This window comes from Myripristis murdjan, chromosome 18 (genome assembly GCF_902150065.1).
Source record: "Myripristis murdjan chromosome 18, fMyrMur1.1, whole genome shotgun sequence".
In the NCBI taxonomy this organism is placed as follows: Eukaryota; Metazoa; Chordata; class Actinopteri; order Holocentriformes; family Holocentridae; genus Myripristis; species Myripristis murdjan.
Genome location: NC_043997.1, coordinates 11175469 through 11195203, shown reverse-complemented (window position 1 = coordinate 11195203; position 19735 = coordinate 11175469). Strand labels below are relative to the sequence as shown.

Sequence of the window (19735 nt, the reverse complement as noted above, 5' to 3'; positions counted from 1 at the left end):
AAGATTTATTTTATTCATAAAGGTTATTTTGTTCTATTAATATTTACAGTTACAGTTAGTAATATTTATAGAGTTAATGTAAATAAAAATAATTGTTCACAACAACAAAATATTAAAATGTATTTTAAATCTTACTTTGGCCTCTTCTGTAAACATGTATTTCAATATAATACTGTTATTTCAATTAAAAGTACTAAAACAGATGCATATGGGACAACAAAAGGCAATTTGTGATTTTGGCCGGTAAAAAAATTGCTTGTCCGGTAGATTTTTTCATCTACCGGTCCCCTTGGCCAGTGAGCCAAATAGTTAGTTTACGCCCCTGTGAGCGATACTGCAAAATCTGGAATCGATCTGATACCAAGTAAATACAGGACCAGTATCCCGATACGGATACCAATACCGATACTTTCACAACCAGCGCCAGTTGTCAGTGTGCGCGCAGCTGCGCATGCACGCGATGAGTTCACGTGACACGAGTGATAACACTGACAGCAGCAGCAGTGGAGGGAGGGAAGCAGCACATTGTTTGCACACACACTTCTAATCTTTTTGTAATAATGGGTAACTCACAACAGAGAAACTGAAACTAGCATTGATCCTACTGCGCTAGAATCGATCTGGTATCGATACCTGTTCTGTTGATTTTTGCTGCTTTGTCGAAATTTGCTACCGCCGCATAAACCGACAGGTTAATCTTTCGATTCTAACCCTAACCCTAACCCCCAAATAGGAAATAAGTTTGAGGGCGTTACTTACCAGGGTTGCAAGACGTTACTCCCCAGGGTTGCATGAAAATATGGGCGTCGCAAGGCAGCATTTCTCGACAAGTAGCAGAAATCGACAGAACACCGGACTCCTGCTCCGCGCTGCAAGTCCTGGACACATCTGATGACTCAGACTCCCGTCTTTCAGCATCAATGCAACTATGGATCATTTTTATAAATATCCTGTTTACTTCGAGTGTCCCAGCCTGGACGGAGAGCAAAAGAAGAGAATAGAAAACTATTTTCAGATCCGCCGGAGATCAGGCGGAGGGGAGTGCGGTCCGCTGAGGACAGTGACTGATAAAGTTTATACGATCGCTTTCAGAAATAAAACAGGTAAGAAATATCGTTGATTTGGAGGCTAATTGACGATTGTTAATAGCGTTAAGCAAGACTGTAGGCTGTTTTTTCATGCTTGCGAAAGTGAAAGTAAACTACAACTCAGTTGCATCATCAGGTCATACTCGATTATTCATTCCTGGATTGATTTTGCATGAAATATTCCACAAAATATGGCTTACACACCTATATCCATGCGTTTTGACTGAAAAGCACTTCTGAAATGAGAATAAAGAGTCTGCTTAGTTTAGAAGTTGACAGTTTCACTTCCCCGCTGCTTGCTCTCCAATGTAATATTTTCCAATGCAGGCCCGAGCCGCGCCAGAGTAAATAAACGGGGCGGGTATTTACTTTTCTTGAGGGGCACACAAAATCACCATGGCAACTGTAAACAGCAACAACAACACCACTGCATGCGTGCACACTACACAGCACTGATTTTTTTTTTAATGCATCCAAGTTGTGCTACTATTACTAGTGTTATAATATTCAAACCTATATAATAATCATAACCATAATGATGATAATAGCAGGCTCCAGCACGTTGGCTAGGGCTTGCAGAGACCTTTAGAGGGGCAGGTGCTCAAAGTAAAAGAAAAAGTGCACATAGATCAAGATTTTCCAATCAAACACCAACTGCAGCATAACCTGTTGAACCTGTTGCACTGTGTGATTAGACTGGTATTTTATATTGTATTACAATGGCAGTCCCCTGGTTAAATTGTTGTCTTTTCTCCTTTCCAGCAACCAGTTGCTCCACTTTCAGGATATGTAATGTGTATATTTCCCAGTCGAGAGTCTGAATCCTTCCAGTGGTGCAGTAAGAGCTTCTAATGGTGTTAAAAGTGATTGTTAAAAGTAAATATCCGTCCCAGAGGATAGTTAGTGACAGTGTCATGATTGACACCATTAGTCAAACAAAATGACGTGGAACAAATGCATATTTACCTTTGGAGTTTCTGTTAGCCAACACTTGAGTTTCACCCATGAAGTTTTGATTTTGTGACAGTCCGAAAATGCATGGCTCATACCGTTGCTTTTTTATTTTACATTCTATGCAAGTGGTTCATAAGTTTCTGTTGAATTTGGTGATTTTATAACTTTTATAATAAAACCTTGTCATTAAGTTATATTGAATAATTCGTATTATTAATTATACTTCTTATTATTATTTCAAGATAACCCAGTTGTAGGCTGCTCTCGGGCTGTTCGAGGACAGGATCAGCTGGACTACTTGGACAGTGTTGATCCTGCTCAGTTTCTGCAGCTCAACATCTGTGGTTGAACTGTATAATGAGGCAAACAAAACTATTTTAAGACATTTGAGCTGTAGCTGGTTATTTAAAATTTACATAAAACAACAAAGTACAACAAGTCAGCCCAAAGGCAATGCCACCATCTTTAACAGTGAATATCAGCAATAAACATATACAGACTTGTCTCGGGGCAATATGAAATGCAGAAGCCGGTACAAAACAATAGGCTGTGGTATTGTGCTTGTTTAACTGTTTATACTGTTACATAAAAAAGAAAATTAAAGTTTGTTGTGATAAAATATATTAAATTTAAAATAATTTAAAGATTACAACTGCAAACTTCACCGTTCTAGCATTAAATCAGAATCCTAGCTGCATCAGCTGGATATAGCAACCGCAATAGCAATCTTAAAAAGCACATTTTATTGCCACACTCATTATTGCTGTATATACTGAGTTCTTAATACTTTTTAATAAGGGGATATGTTGCCTTACCAAAACATTAAGAGAACTTGTGTGAATACAGGGGGAATAACATATTGCCAGTATTCTGCCCAAACTACCTAAGAAAACAATATTGCCCACCTGTTTTGGCAAATCTGGCAAATCGGGAATCAAGTGGACCACCAAACTTAACCTACATTATAGGCTATGTTACTATTGCTGCACAGTTTACTCATTAGTGGTATTATTGTTCTGGATCTTTTTGCAGTGTTCAAAGAGTGACAGGAACAGCCCACGTCCTGGTTGTCATGCTTTTGAATGAATCACAATCACCACTAAAGCGGGATTTGATTAACAACCAAAAATGTGATCAAATTATTAACACTTGATCCCACATAAAAGCAGTTCTGAGCCAACTGATTTGTATGAATGAGTGTACTTACTGCCTGATTACTTGCCTTGTGCATCGGTCTGTTTCTCAAAATCATGTCACATGTGATATGTTCTTTTGCAGTGGCATGTATGTGCAATCCTTGATTCATTTCTAATGTGTTTCAATAAAGTTATACAAACAAACTCAAACTCATCAAATGTGATATCCCCTTTCCTGACTCAGATCAGCAAAGGGTCCTGCAGAAGTCTGAGCATGTGTTGGAGTTAGCGACTGGTCTTCTGGCGCTCACCATCCATGATGATCCAGGGCTTCAATCCTCTTCTCACACCACTACCTCAACATCCAGCCGATCTGTTCATCCAGACCTCAGGTCTACAACTCCAGGCCAGGTGAGACACTGATCAGGTGTGAGAAATTCAGGCATCTCAGTAAAGATGGCACTCTGCAAAAAAAGTTTCCAATATAGTAATTTCATGTATTTTTAATTTCAATTTCATTGGTGGATAATTAAACAAGGATGCAGCCTACTCCATAGTTAAGTCAAGTGAAGCATGAACAACCTTTAAAGAAGCACCAGTAATATTGCATTACAAGTATTGCCATCTCTGAGTCTTTATATATTTAAAATGTCTGGTAATTAATGTATATAATCTTTGTATAACAATAAAAATCGTTTTCATAGATGTGCAATAAAATGGTACCAAAGTACCAGTTTTGAATTCAAGTCAATTTAATTGCCAAATGAATTAATTACAGCACATTTTAAGATTATATACATTAATTACCAGACATTTTAAATATATAAAGACTCAGAGATGGCAATTCTTGTAATGCAATATTACTGGTGCTTCACATTACAACAACAAAAAAAAACATTCTTCATCAGGAAGACATAATAGCACATTGTTTTGAAATATATTTTTATGTAGTAAATGCCATTTTGATAACCACTTAAAATGTTTGCCATTTATTGAAGAGTGACTCAAGTTTCTGTTACCAACAGCAGAGCCACCTGCCTATTCACTCCTCAACGCTGACACCATGTGGTGTAGAACATGAACTACAGCTGGACACCTACCTCATCCGCTACCTAAAGGAGCACCCCAGAGCTGGGAAGAAACTAGATGAAGAACTTGCATCTATGGCCAGCTCTGTGCAGCTCCACCCAGATGAGGGGAGGGTATTGGTCAAGGGCGTCATCCCAGATATGGATGAAGTTCAACAATGGAAAGCTAAGATAGAAAAAGTCTTTGAACAGATCAACGAACGATATGTCTGCCACTTTGAGTTGGACCCACACAAAGTCAGCATTCTGCTTCGCTCTCGCAGCTCTAGTCAAGACACAGATGAAGTGAGGGTGTACAGCCAGGTCGGAGTGGCTGTGGTGGTTGGGGAGCATTCCCAGGTGCAAGCCAGACTGAGGGATGTGATGGGCTCGCATATCACAGGCCAAGGGTCAGGTGTCAGTCAGAAGCAAACCACAACCCGTCGATTAGGTGAGGCAAAACTCCGCCTCCTCTGGGAGGACATAGAACACAGTCTGAGGCAGGACATCCCTGGAGTGAAGATCACACAAGGAGATGCAGGTCAGTTAGTTTTGGAAGGATCTGTGGAGGAGATTGTTAAAGCTGGAGACATTGTTTCCAAGAAGGAGAATTTGGTCTTAGAGAGGATGGTTTCTCATGTGGGCCCACATCTTTTGGCCTTCCTTAGAAATGAGTATGGAGGTCCTGGGATGCTAGTCAAATTTTTAGGGGTTGGCAGCAATGTGGAAATAGAGCTAAGAGACACTGAACTGCATCTCTTCACCCTCTGCTCTGATAAACTGGATGAAACTGAAAAGGCACTGCTGGACAAGTTCAAGGAAGAAAAAATTGATGTCCCAGACCGTTCTGCTGTGCCATCTGAGCTTAAAGAGAAACTTGAGTCCAAGGCAAAGGAAATGAACCAAGGAAGATGTAAGGTTTGGGTAAGGTTTACCTCAGGTGGCAAGATTTGCTTACTAGGCCACACCAAAGAGGTTGAGGAGCTGAGTGAGGTTATCATACAGTTTATTTTGGACCAGTCCAGTCAAAATTCCTTAGTTCAGAAGACAGTCACTATTGACCTGCCTAGAAACACAACTGTTGCCACATACTACCTTGATAGTGGACTCCAGGTAGTGGTGTGCCAGGGTGACATCACCAAAGAGCATGCTGATGCCCTGGTGAATGCTGCAAATGAGGACCTGAATCATGTTGGAGGTGTGGCTGCTGCGCTCAGTCGTGCAGGTGGTGCTCAAGTGCAGACGGAGAGTAGCACTCTAGTAAAGCAGGTTGGGAAAATCCCAACAGGTGATGTTGTTGTGACCACAGGGGGGAACCTCAATTGCTATAAATTGCTGCATGCTGTTGGGCCTGTGCAGGGGAGAGCAGGTGGCCGAGAGAGGGAGTTGCTGGAAAAAGCTGTCTGCTCTGTTCTGAACTTAGCAGAGATGATGGAGTTTCAATCCATAGCAATTCCCTGTATTAGCTCAGGTACATATGGCGTTCCTATCAGGGTGTGCACTGAGGCCATTGTGACTGCTGTTAAAAGGTTTGGGATACAGGGGCGAGGCCTGAATAAAGTAATCCTGATAGATAACCGAGGTGAGGTGGTGAGGGCCATGCAGGAAGCATGCAACAGGCTTCTGCAAGGGAACAATACAGGACACAGTACAAACAGGGATCATAGCTTCCAGAGTGGTCCCAGTGCTGCCACTCAAGACCCAGTGAGAGGAGCTATGGCTGGATCTGCTGGTGACAGTGTCCAAGTGGAGATTGTCCAAGGACTCATTGAGATTCAGCAGGTGAGAAACAGGGTGTTGAGATGTTAATAAAACTGGACAACCATTGTTCAGATTGGAAATGTTGACGTTATTTCAGTGTTCATTATGGATGATAAAAATAATTCTGAATACATTAGAAATATTATCTTGCACAGGCAGTTGCACAGTAAAGGACACCTGTATTTTTACATTTGTAGCTCTTTAACAACTCAAGAACTATATTCTCTTTTTTTATTCTGCAGTGGATAGCACTTGTAATTAGATTTCTTAAAGATTATGCCTATGTGCCAGCGACAGCCATGGCTGGAGGCAATATGTTTTAGGGCTGTCTGTCTGCCTTGAAAGACAGGGTCAAAGATCAAAGGTCAAGGTCACTGTAACCTTACAAAACATAGGTTTGGAGATACCTTAAGAATTCATCTACAAATTATTACAAAGTTAAATAATAATAAATAATAAATAAAGATAAATTTGAAAACCACTGGTACTGTACTGAAGATATTAGACCCTTCTTTTCACACCCCAACCTGTGCTTGGTCTCTTCCCAGTCGGATGCCCTGGTATCTCCTATGGTTGGCCACAATCCTCTCTCTACTCGCATCGGACATTGCTTGTACAATTTGGTCGGACCTCAGCTGGTTACCAGGTTTGATAATGAAGCAGGAGCGGCAACACCCCTTGATGAAATTGTCCCAGTGGAGGGCTTACCTGGACTTCCATGTGGCTGTGTATTCTTCCTCAACCTCCTTCCTTGGGATGATCAACAAGGGACAGCCATCCAGGTGAAAAAGCATGTTTTAGTGTACGACTGTGCTCGGCTCAGACTTCCCTCTATGTAATCACATTAGGCCGTTTAATACAGCAATTCAGCTATTAGGTATGTGTTTTTTAATTCACAGACTTTCTGGCAATCACAAAATGGATTTGCACAAGTTTCATTTTTGACAGATCATCTCAATTGGGACTGCCCCCGGAAAGTCGATTACTTGAGTTGGTAGTCATGGACCTCCATAGTCAACTGATAAGGTGGAATCTATTGGGAGTCCTGAGAATACAATACAGTAGGGAATGGAAAGTTTCTATGTCCTTTTAGAACTGGTAGATCTCCAATTAATTGGATGAATTAACTGGAGAATCGTGGAGGACAGTATTCAAGGCAGTCCCATGCATTTGATGCCTCTATCTGTTAACCATTTGTCACAACTAAATTATTTAAACATGAGTTGTACTTCCTCCCCCTTCACAAATTAGCCAGCTAGTCTAAAGTCTTCTATACTATGTTGGACCTTAATAATGTCTGAACTTTGACCTTTTCCAGGCTCTGAGGCAAGGAATTGGCAAAATCCTGGCCTTCTGTGACAGCCGAGGTTTTAGTTCTGTTGCTGTTCCAGCACTTGGCACTGGAGCTGTTCTTTGTTTTCCTCATGCTGTGGTGGCCAGGGTTCTGCTGGAGGAGATCCAAGCATATGAACAGAACCGGACCAGGAGAACACCATTCATGGCTCGCATCATAATTCACCCCAGTGACAAAGAAACTATCAAGGTAACTGCACAATACAAGTCTAAAATGACATAGAAGACTTTGGACTCTATTTTTGTGGGTGCGCAGAGACTGTCTCATGCATCACTACAACAAATTGGTATTTTGGTCACCTGTAAACACGCTTTTCCTGTTTATGTGGTAGTTTCATGGTTGCACATCAGGCTTGGTGCCAGAGTGAGGTGTGGTTTTCTGAAATGGGAGGTGTATTTGAAGTAGGAAGCGCAAAGCAAGATGTTGATATTTTTGTAAAATTCAAGTCATCGCGGTAAGAAAAAAACAAGTGGCTGATGAAATTGGAAAACTCACGTTCCACTGCTCGATATTGGAATTGGAAAGGCAAAAGCAGCAAGGCAGTAAAGTACATAATACCTTGAAACATACTGTGGATAGTAAATTGTATAATCAATTGTATTTTTAGGAGGTAGCATCTTTTTTCAAAAAAGGACATGGAATTGGAAAGATAACCTTCATTTTGTTTCTCTGCAGGCCTTCCAGTCTGCCCAGGAGGTTGTGCATCTCAAAAGATTCATGGACAGTGCTCACTCAGACCAAGGTGGGTGTAGATATCCATGGTTGGCAATGTAACGCAAGCAGAAACTTAACCAATTTTGGTTCACTTAACGTATTTCAGATACAGTTTGTCATTTGATTTGATAAATTACGTGTTTCCAGGCAACCTTTAAACAGTCTCCAATTGCAAATAGTCAACCAATGTTCAAAAATTTGCCTGACTTTGAAATATATTTATATACCGGTATATATTTATAGTGGTGTCAAGAGATTAAAAAAATTGAGAGATTAATTAATTATGATCTGTAATTAATTGATCTAATTAATCTCTTTTTTAATCTCACCTAAAATTGCTGAGAAAAGCCCTCAACTTGAGGTATTTCCCTTTAAATTCATTACATTATTGTAGCAGATCAGTCCGATGCGGGTCGGGGGGACGACCCCTCTTTTTCAAGACCCTTTTTTGGAAAAAAAAAAAAAAAAAAATTATATGGACAAAATCTTGTTTGAATAAAAAAGCCACCGGTCGGCATCAGGCGAGGCGCGGCACCGGGTCTGGTCTGCCGGATCTGACAGGTGAGCGGCGCACACATAGCCTACTGCCACATCAATTTTTGTTCATACGCGGCTGCAATGACTGCGCAATGCGGCCATTCGCCGGTAATCGCGGCATCAGGCGAGCCTACCGACTGGTTTACATATGCACAATACATGTGTATTCGCTTAGACCCCCAATATTAGACGAGGGCGTTTTTTCAGGGCATTTTCAATGGAAAAAATATTGTCTTATATTCGGATAAATACGGTAATGTATAAACTTCGATCACGCAACCTTTTCTTCCACCTCCTCTCCTCTCCTCTCCTCTCCTCTCCTCCACAGTCAGACACACACACACACGAGTCGCGACACCCCCTCCTCAACATGCTGCCTGTTTACAACGGACTCGGACTGTTGGGGCGGGTGTTAATCAAAACAAACCAATCACGTCTTGACCTCTTCACAGGTTGCTGGCCTCTGATTGGCCTGGCCTGTCTCTCTGACTTAAAAAAAAAAAAAAAAAAAAAAAAGACGGGCAGGCCACCGGGCCAGTGACAGGCCGGCGCTTCGGGAAATCTCCCATGTAGAGTTCGGGCCTGACAATAGGAGCCTATCAGCTTATGCTAAACAAGCCCAAACACAAAAAGTAAAGTTAGAGATTAAAAATTAGATTAACTCGATTAAAAAACATAACGCGCTAAATATGACTGTAATTAATTAATCTCAATTAACGCGATAATTTGACACCACTATATATTTAGCCACCTTGCTGACAACCTAACATGACATTTTGGGACCAACGCATCCCTTATGTTGTCTAGTTATGCCTCCGTGTGGACGACAGTTGTGAACGTAGGTATTATGTTTTCAGGTTGTCTGTACCTAGATCCCATTCTAATGAACGCCTTGAGGGCATTTCTTCAAATTTGACACAAAACTCCACTTGGACTGAAGGATTAATTGATTAGTTTTTGGTGGTCAAAGGTAATATGTCATGGTCACTGTGACCATGTGCCACAGACAGTTGTCCAGTATTAGGCTACTCATGCTGAGTTGTTTTTTCTCTTCTAGTGGACACAACAAGGATTGTCCTGCTGGGGAAAACTGGAGCTGGGAAAAGCAGCCTAGCAAACACCATATTTGAAGACACTGTATTCAAAACAGCCAGTTCTCCACAATCCCAGACTAGTATTTGCAAAGCAGAGTCCAGATCTGTCAATGGCAGAAGCATCACTTTGATCGACACTCCTGGGTTCTTTGATACAGGGAAAACTGAGGAGCAGCTGAAGAAAGAGATAGTGAAGTGTGTCATAGAGTGTGCTCCTGGGCCTCATGCTTTTCTCATCGTGCTCAAAGTGGAGAGATACACAGATCATGAGGAGGGCGTTGTCAAAAAGATTTCCCAATATTTCTCTGAAGAAGCTTTCAGATATGCTACAGTTGTCTTCACCCATGGTGATGACCTCCATGAAGGAATGAAAATTCATGACTTTGTCAATCAGAGTGAAGGTCTGAAGGAACTTGTAGAAAAGTGTGGTTGGCGGTGTTGTGTTGTTGATAATAAATGTTGGAAGAACCAGCAGGATCCCTACAGGAGCAACCAGTTCCAGGTGGCTCAGTTACTCTGCACAATAGACAAGATAATGGAGGAACATAATGGAGGCTGCTACACCAATGAGCTGTTAGAAGCAGCAGAGAGAGAAATACAAAAGGAGCAAGAGCGTATTAGACAGTCATCAGGAAACATGTCAGAGAAAGAGATCAGAGAAAAGGCTAAAATCGAGGTATGTAATAGATTTTGGATCAAATTTGCTGGTGTCACAACCGGAGTATTGTTGGGAGCTTTCCTTGGTTTGGCTGTGGTTGCTGGGGCAGCTATTATTGCTGTGAAGTCACTTTCATCTGTACAAAATTTAAAAGCAATAGCAAGTACAGTAGCAGCTAGAATAGCAGGAGGTGGAGCTGCAGCAGGTGGAGCTGCAGCAGCAGAAGCAGCAGCAGCATGTGGAGCAGCAGAAGCAGCAGCAGGGGGGGCAGCTGGAGCAGGAGGACTCGGAGCGGCTGGAATGGCATTAGGCATATCTGCAGCAGTCATCGGCGGAGCAGGAGCAGTTGTAGGAGGTGTTACAGGATATGATGCAGCTGAGGAAGCAGAAACAGTAGAGGAGGCAATTGACAAGGCAGCTGGAGCTGTCTGGAACAAAGCTGAGGATGCTGTCTGCAGAGTAAAGAAAACTTTTGACAGAATGACAAAACAGAATTAAGACAAAAAAAGTTTCTTAAAGTGTTACTTTAAAAGTGTGGTTGGCGGTGTTGTGTTGTTGATTATAAATGTTGGAAGAACAACCAGCAGGATCCCTACAGAAGCAACTAGTTCCAGGTGGCTCAGCTACTCTGCACAATAGACAAAATAATTGAGGAAAATAATGGAGGCTGCTGGAGGCCACATTTAAATTCTGATGGACATATCCCTTTGTTTATGATATTCATCAACATCTGGCTCTCATGTCTAATTAGTAAGCTCATCATCTGTAGCCTACTTTTTGATAACAATAATCAATACTTGAGGAAAATAATAATTAACCAATGCTTATTTGCCAGCATGTGTTAAAAGAACTCCTTAAACCCTAACTTTTACAATAAATACATCAGTACTGTACAGATTAACTATTACATTGACTACATAGTCAATATGGCTTTTTCATAAAAATGGAACACTTCATTTTTTTGACTGTAAATGTAATGGATATGAAAATATGTGTTAAAACCAAGGCAAAAAAAAAAAAAAAAAAAAAAAAAAAAACCTGTATAGTTTAAATGGTTAAGGTGCTCTCTAATGTGTTTTATTTCATATTTGAAAAGAGGCGCTTTGAAATAATACTTTAAAATATTTCTTAAAATATTTCTTTATTTCTCCAGGTTTATTATTACTTAGTTAATGTTTACTTGTTCATTACAGTCTGAACCTGAAGCCAGCAACACCGTCTCTCGCTTTATTTCTTTACATTTCCCCTTACAGGAGAGGAAAATTGTTGTAGATAATGTTCAGCTGTGTATATATGTTTTTTTATGTTACAAGGAACAGTTTGCTGGTAGAATATCTGTGTCTAGAGTAACTTTAGCAGGTGAATATATGCAGCTAAACATGAACGCGTTCGTCCTCACGTAGTATGCTTGCTAGCTTGAGAGTCATACGTGCCCAGCATTGTTCGATAAGAAAGCGGGTGTTGCATATATTCATTATGAGAGTATGTAGAGAAAATAACGGTGTGAATGTGTTTCAGTTCAAAGGATATCATATTTATTAAACGTGTATATGCTTAACTGATACGTGTGATAAAGTTAAAATAAGGGTAAAGTGTATTCAAAGTGCCTTACATGCATTTTTCTAACTGAGTAGCTTCTTAGACAGTACACATTTGTTAGTTAGTTATTCAAGAGAAAATTAAAGCTTTATGTATTTTCTTAAGTGTTAACTGTTAAAAGGACAGTGTATATTTTGTGTTGTGCATTTTGAAAGTGAGCTGCAGGCATTTATTTCATTAAGTTTGGTTAACATGTAATGTGAACATGTGAGTTGTTCATTACAGTCTGAACCTGAAGCCAGCAACACCGTCTCTCGCTTCATTTCTCTCTATTTCCCCTTACAGGAGCGTAACATATACTACAACTGATTTGCAGATTCAAAAATACTGATGTCTCTGTATCTACAGCAGAATAAAACTTGTCTATTTGCCTCCCTGATCCTAAAAAACATGGCATGGCTGTCATGGTGCATGTCATGCTATAGACACCAATATATCCTAGCAAACAGAAAAAAAAAAAATGAAAAAACATCTTATTTCAAAACTAAGGCATAAACTTCCATTTATTCATCACAAATCATTTTATATGCAGACCTCACACCCTGCAGCACATGCCTCTTCTCTGCTGCTTGTACCAGGGGTCACCTGATAAATGACACGGGATGTTTTTAATAAACAACAACCTATGGCTTATGTCACTGTTAGCCTATGTTGTGTAAATAAAAACTTCACTTAGCCTACGTTACATAAAAAAAAAAAAAAGTCTGGACGGATTTATATGATTTTTGGGGTTGCATTAGCTGAATTAGATGTTCACATTTCAAGTAAAATTAACTAACTTTATTATTATTTCCACACAAAGCCATGCTATTCAGCAAGGGACACTGAAAACAGTTATAGGTTGTAGGCTACTGCACCAGTGGCAACCCATGAATGATGAACAGCACTAAAGTTAGGCTACCAAAACTAATTTGCACGCTTGAGATAACCAAACTACCTTGACCTTGACCATAACCTTTACCATTACGACAAATGATTTCTTGCATTCTTCCTGGGCTCCTCCTACTGGGACAGGCTCACTAAGTCACTATGAGACCAACTCAAGCCCCTCCTTGTAGCGTTTGTGTTATACTGCAAGTAATTCACAGGTGTCGACACTAGGATACTAGTCGCTCCACGTCCGGACTCGCCGCCGGACTCCTGCTCCGCGCTGCACGTCCTGGACACATCTGATGATTCAATCCCGTATTTCAGCGTAAATGCAACTATGGATGATATTTATAAATATCATGTGTACTTTGCTTGTCCCCGCCTGGACGGAGAGCAAGAGAAGAGGGTAGAAAACTACTTTCAGATTCGCCGGAGATCAGGCGGAGGGGAGTGCGGTCCGCTAAGGAGAGCGACTGAAAAAGTTTATACGATCGCTTTCAGAAACAAAACAGGTAAGAAATATTACTGATTTGGGGGCTAATTGACGATTAGCGTCTGTCAGATCCGGCAGACCTGACAGGACGGCCGCGCGCACCACCCTATCGCCTGATCCGCGCCTCTTGCCGCCCGGCGTTGTCGGGAGCAGAGCGTCCCAGGTGTGAGAGAGCTCCCTCATCCCTGATGATGGTGCCGTCGGCTCGTCTTCTGATTTCAGTAGCCTCCTTGATCCAGTGATTGTATTTGTTTTCCTCTGATTCGATGACCCCTGCTTGTTCTCACGACGTGATTGTTTCTCTTGCAGTGGTCTGGTACTGCAGATTTTAGGTTTTCTTGTTCTGCTTTTTGAGTTCTTGTGCGGCGCGTTGCTGTTTGCTTTTCACATTCCTTCTGATGCTCCTTTCTTCTTGTGATGAATGATCTGCCTGTCTCCCCAATATATGTTTTATTGCAGGATCTGCATGGGATTTCGTATATAACACTGCATTTTTTGTCCTGTTCTATTTTATCCTTTGGGTGTACCAGACGCTGCCGTTGTTTTGTGTGTGGTTTGACTGCAGTGCCTATTTTGTGTTTCCTCATGATGCATTGTATCGGTTCTGTTATTCCCCGTATGGGTAATGTGGTAATGTGACCATGCTAATGTTTTTCTTATGTCTGACTAAAAGAAACAAAAACGTCTTTTCAGTGTAAAGGAAGACATGATGAATGTGTTTGAACAAAAACTACAAATCAGTTGCATGGACGGGTCCTACTGGATTATTTATTTCTGGACTGATTTTGGCTGAAATATTCGTCAAAATATGGCTGTTGTCGAGCTTACACACCCAGGCCTACATCCATGTGTTTTGACTGAAAAGCACACTTATCAAATGTGAATAAAGAGTCAACTTAGTTTAGAAGTTGACAGTTTCACTTTCACGTTGCTTGCTCTCCAAGTCTCCAGATCACACACTTCTTAAATGCGAGAAAAGAGTCAGCTTGCAAGTTGACAGTTTCACTTCCTCTTTGCTTGCTCACCAAATCTCCGTCTCACACTTCTCAAATGTGAATAGTCAGCTTAGTTTAGAAGTTGACAGTTTCACTTTAGAAGTTGACAGTTTCACTTATTTTTTTAATGCATCCAAGTTGTGCTACTATTACTAGTGTTATAATATTAAAAACTATATAATAATCATAACAATAATGTTGATAATAGCAGGCTCCATCACGCTGGCCAGGGCTGCACCATTAGTGGGGCATTTGAGCATAGAGTAACCAGTATTCAAACAGTAAACCACAGTATTGCACTGCACTGTGTGATTAGACTGGTATCTTGTTTTACAATGGCAGTCCCTTCGCCCGTCAGCACCTCCTGTCCTGCTCCTCAGAAGAGAAAATGAAAACAATTCAGATGATCTTTGCAGAGTGTGTGATATTTCCTGCCATACTTGTTGTCTTTTCTCCATTTCAGCAGCCAGTTGCTCCATTTTCAGGATATGTAATGTGTATATTTCCCAGTCGAGTATAGATGGAGAGCTTGAATCCTTCCAGTAGTGCAGTATGAGCTTCTAATGGTGATAAAAGTGATTATTAAAAGTAAATATCCGTCCCAGAGGATATTGGATATTGGATATGGAGTTTCTGTTAGCCAACACTTGAGTTTCACCCATGAAGTTTTGATTTTGTGACAGTCCGAAAATGCATGGCTCGTACAGTTGCTTTTTATTTTACATTCTATGCAAGTGCTTGATAAGATTTTGTTGAATTTAGTGATTTTTAGTTTTAGTTATATTGAATAATTTGTATAATTAATTATTATTATATTATTATTTCAAGATAACCCAGCTGTAGGCTGCTCTTGGGGACAGGATCAGCTGGACTACTTGGACAGTGTTGATCCTGCTCAGTTTCTATGGCTCAACATCTGTGGCTGAACTGTATAATTAGGCAAACAAAACTATTTTAAAACATTTTAGCTGTAGTTGGTTATTTAAAATTTACATAAAACAACAAAAGTACAACAATTCAGTCCAAAGGCAATGCCACCATCTTTAACAGTGAATATCAGCAATAAACATATACAGACTTGTCTCGGGGCAATATGAAATGCAGAACCCGGTACAAAACAATAGGCTGTGGTATTGTGGTTGTTTAGCTGTTTAGACTGTTACATAAAAAATAAAATTAGTGCAATAAAGTTTGTTTTGATAATCGTAGCTCATTCTGGCCCTCTTTCTCTGCAGACTGTCTTTTCCTTGCAGAATTTTTTAGCTGTTGTGCTGCTCTTTTCCTTTTTTCTTTGTCTTCTGTCTTTTTGAGACATCTTGATCATTGTATTACCTGCAGAATGAATAATGAAGATTTATTTAATATCTTCCAGAATTGATTGATAAAATATTGCAAATAATAATTTGTGATAAAATATATTAAATTCTAATTAAAACATAACAACTGCAAACTTCACCGTTCTAGCAGCGTTCTAGCACATTTTATTGCTGCACACATTATTGCTGTATATACTGAGTTCTTTATAATTCTTAATAAGGGGACATGTTGCCTTACCAGAACATTAAGAGGACTTGTGTGAATACAGGGGGAATAACATACTGCCAGTATTCAGCCCAAACTACCCAAGAAAACAATATTGCCAACCTGTTTTGGCAAATCTGGCAGTGGGAATCAGTTGGATCACCAAACTTAGTTTACATTCAAGGCTACATTGCTATTGCTGCACAATTTACTCATTACTGGTGTTATTGTCCTGGATCTTTTTGCAGTGCTCAAAGAGTGACAGGAACAGCCCACATCCTGGTTGTCATGCTTTTGAATGAGTCACCATCACCTCTAAGCAGGACTTGATTAACAACCAAAAATGTGATCATATCAGCAGCTGATCCTACATAAAAGCAGTTCCGAGCCAACTGATTTGTATGAATGAGTGTACTTACTGCCTGATTGCTTGCCTTGTGCATCAATTTGTTTCTCAAAATCATCTCACATGTGATATGTTCTTTTGCAGTGGTATGTGTGTGCAATCCTTGATTCCTTTCTAATGTGTTTCAATAAAGTTATTCAAACAAACTCAAACTCATCAAATGTGATATCCCCTTCCCTGTCTCAGATCAGGAAAGAGTCCTGCAGAAGTCTGAGCATGTGTTGGAGTTAGTGACCGGTCTTCTGGTACTCACCATCCATGATAACCCGGGGCTTCAATCCTCTTCTCACACCATTACCTCAACATCCAGTCGATTTGTTCACCCAGACCTCACGTCTACAGCTCCAGCACAGGTGAGACAGTGATCAGGTGTGAGAAATTCAGGCATCTCAGAGTGCAGTCTAAGGATTGCACTATGCATTTGTACTGAAAAATGTTTGTGTGTGGTTGTAAGAATCCAAGTCAGTAATGAGTTTGAAATATTACACATAATGCGTTATAAAACACTGCATAGTTAAGTCAAGAAAAACATAAACAACCTTTAAATAAAAGTTTACTTATGTGTTTCATCATATAACAATAAAGATGGTACAACAACATAGATGGTACTTAAAATGGTACAGATGTACCAGTTTTGATGTTAAATCAATTTAATTACCAGATGAATTAATCACCAGACATTATAAGACTGTAGACATTAATTACCAGACATTTTAAATATATCAAGCCTCAGATATTGAAAGATAAAGAATAACCTCAGATACTTCTATGCAATATTACTGAAAATGTAAAATGTATTTTATGTAGTAAAAGTCATTTTCATAACCACTTAAAATGTTTGTCAAATATTGAAGAGTGACTCAAGTTTCTATCACCAACAACAGCACCACAGTCCTATTCACGCCTCAACACTGACACCATGTGGTGTAGAACATGAACTACAGCTGGACACCTACCTCATCCGTTACCTAAAGGAACACCCAAGAGCTGGGAAGGAACTAGATGAGGAACTTGCATCTGTGGCCAGCTCTGTGCAGCTCCACCCAGATGAAGAGAGGGTATTGGTCAAGGGCTTCATCCCAGATACGGATGAAGTTCAACAATGGAAAGCTAAGATAGAAAAAGTCTTTGAAGGCATCAAAGAACGATATCTCTGCCACTTTGAGGTGGACCCACGCAGAGTCAGCATTCTGCTTCGCTCTCCCAACTCTAGTCAAGACACAGATGAAGTGAGTGTGTACAGCCAGGTCGGAGTGGTTGTGGTGGTTGGGGAGCATTCCCAGGTGCAAGCCAGACTGAGGGATATGATGGGCTCACATATCACAGGCCAAGGGTCAGGTGTCAGTCAGAAGCAAACCACAACCCATCAATTAGGTGAGGCAAAACTCCGCCTCCTGTGGGAGGACATAGAACACAGTCTGAGGCAGGACACCCCTGGAGTGAAGGTCACACAAGGAGATGCAGGTCAGTTAGTTTTGGAAGGCTCTGTGGAGGAGATTGTTAAAGCTGGAGACATTGTTTCCAAGAAGGAGAATTTGGTCTTAGAGGATGGTTGGAGTATGGAGATGTTGGGATGCTACTAGCATCTAACTAGGCCACACCACAGTTTTTTTTGGACCAGTCCAGTCAAAATTCCTTAGTTCAGAAGACAGTCAATATTGACCTGCCTGGAAACACAACTGTTGCCACATATTGCCTTGATAGCAGACTCCAGGTGCTGGTGTGCCAGGGTGACATCACCAAAGAGCATGCTGATGCCCTGGTGAATGCTGCCAATGAGGATCTGGATCATGCTGGAGGTGTGGCTGCTGCACTCAGTCGTGCAGGTGGTCCTCAAGTGCAGCAGGAGAGTAGTGCTCTAGTAAAGCAGGTTGGGAAAATCCCAACAGGTGATGCGGTTGTGACCACAGGGGGGAACCTAAATTGCAAAAAATTGCTGCATGCCATTGGCACTATATTTTTACATTTGTAGCTCTTTAACAACTCAAGAAGTATACTCTCTTTTTTTTTTATCCTGCAGTGGATAGCACTTGTAATTAGATTTCTTAAAGATTTAGTAATTATGCCTCTGTGCCAGCAACAGCCATGGTTGGAGGCAATATGTTTTAGGGCTGTCTGTCTGCCTTGAGAGACAGGGTCAAATATCAAAGGTCAAGGTCACTGTAACCTTACAAAACATAGTTTTGGAAATTCCTTAAGAATTCATATACTAATTATTACAAAGTTACATCATTTTGAAAACCACTTGAACTGTACTGAAGATATGAGATATGACACCCCAATTGTATTTTTAGGAGGTAGCAGCTTTTTTTCAAAAGATGACATAAAATTGGAAAGAAAGCCTTCATTTTGTTTCTCTGCAGGCTTTCCCATCTTCTCAGGAGGTTGTGCATCTCAAAGGACTCATGGACAGTGCTCAGCCAGACCAAGGTGGGTGTAGATATTCACGGTCAGCAATGTAAAGCAAGCACATTTAACATTCCGACGCATGTGCGTTGCCATCACCCGGCTATAACCCTAAGTGGAGCAACACGGAGAGCTGGTTTGTCAGCGAAAACACAAGCATCCATTGCTGCAACCTTCCAACAACAATTTTTAACAATTCGGAAAAACACAAGGCAATAACAAAAGCAATAGGCGTATTCATAGCGAAAGACATGCAGCCCTACTCGGTGGTTTCAGACAGAGGATTCTGCTAATGCGACCGTATTTCAGCAGTAAAGTCATTCCTGAACTTTACGATGTGTGTAGGAGTGAAGCTGAAATCGAGTTGACACAGGCCCCCTTCTTTGCTCTTTCTACTGATAGCTGGACATCCAGGGCGACAACAAGCTACCTTACAGTGACTGTACACTTCCTATCAGATTGGGAGCTGAAAGGCTACGTGCTACAGACCCGTTCCGTGCGCACCTGGCACAAGAGCTGATGCAAGCTGTCACAGAATGGAAGCTAGAGAGAGAGCAGATCACTATTTCAGTTACCACAGACAATGCTCCTAACATTGTGAATGTCATCTGTGACACAGATGTCTTTGGGCCACACATTGGGTGTTTTGCACACACCCTGAACCTTGCAGCCAAGAAGGCTGTGGCTCTCAGTGCAGTGTAACGTCTCCTGGGGAAGGAGTATTTATAGGGCCAATCCCATTTCTTATTTTCACCCCTACCCCTACCCCTACCCCTCTTTTTCGAGTCCCACTTGCCCCTTGCAACAAAGTTACAAGGGGTAGGGGTTGAAATACTCCCCTATGAAATGGCACAACCCTTCATCCCCGGAAACGTCATCATTAGTCATCAGTGACGTTGTAAACAGACCCGACGATTTTTTTTTTTTTTTTTTTTTTTTGCCGGTAAATCTCAATCTCAAAATGACATCTTCAGCTGTGGTAATCTCTCTTGCTTGGGCTATTGCAGGGTTTCCTCTAGGTTTTTTTTTTGAAACTGTGGGGGAGGTTTTCAGCGTCGTTCAACTTAAAACTTAAAACTCAT

The 19735-nt window shown here is 40.9% G+C and overlaps 1 protein-coding gene across 1 annotated transcript; it reads left to right on the top strand.

Annotated features, from left to right (window-relative positions):
* Positions 1-892: 892 nt before the first annotated feature.
* LOC115376351 (uncharacterized) lies at positions 893-11654 on the top strand. Its single transcript, XM_030075879.1, has 7 exons — positions 893-1103; positions 3423-3589; positions 4204-6027; positions 6555-6788; positions 7325-7549; positions 8036-8102; positions 9669-11654. The coding sequence occupies exons 1-7, from the start codon at positions 929-931 to the stop codon at positions 10859-10861; spliced, it is 3885 nt and encodes a 1294-aa protein (XP_029931739.1). The 5' UTR covers positions 893-928; the 3' UTR covers positions 10862-11654.
* Positions 11655-19735: the final 8081 nt, after the last annotated feature.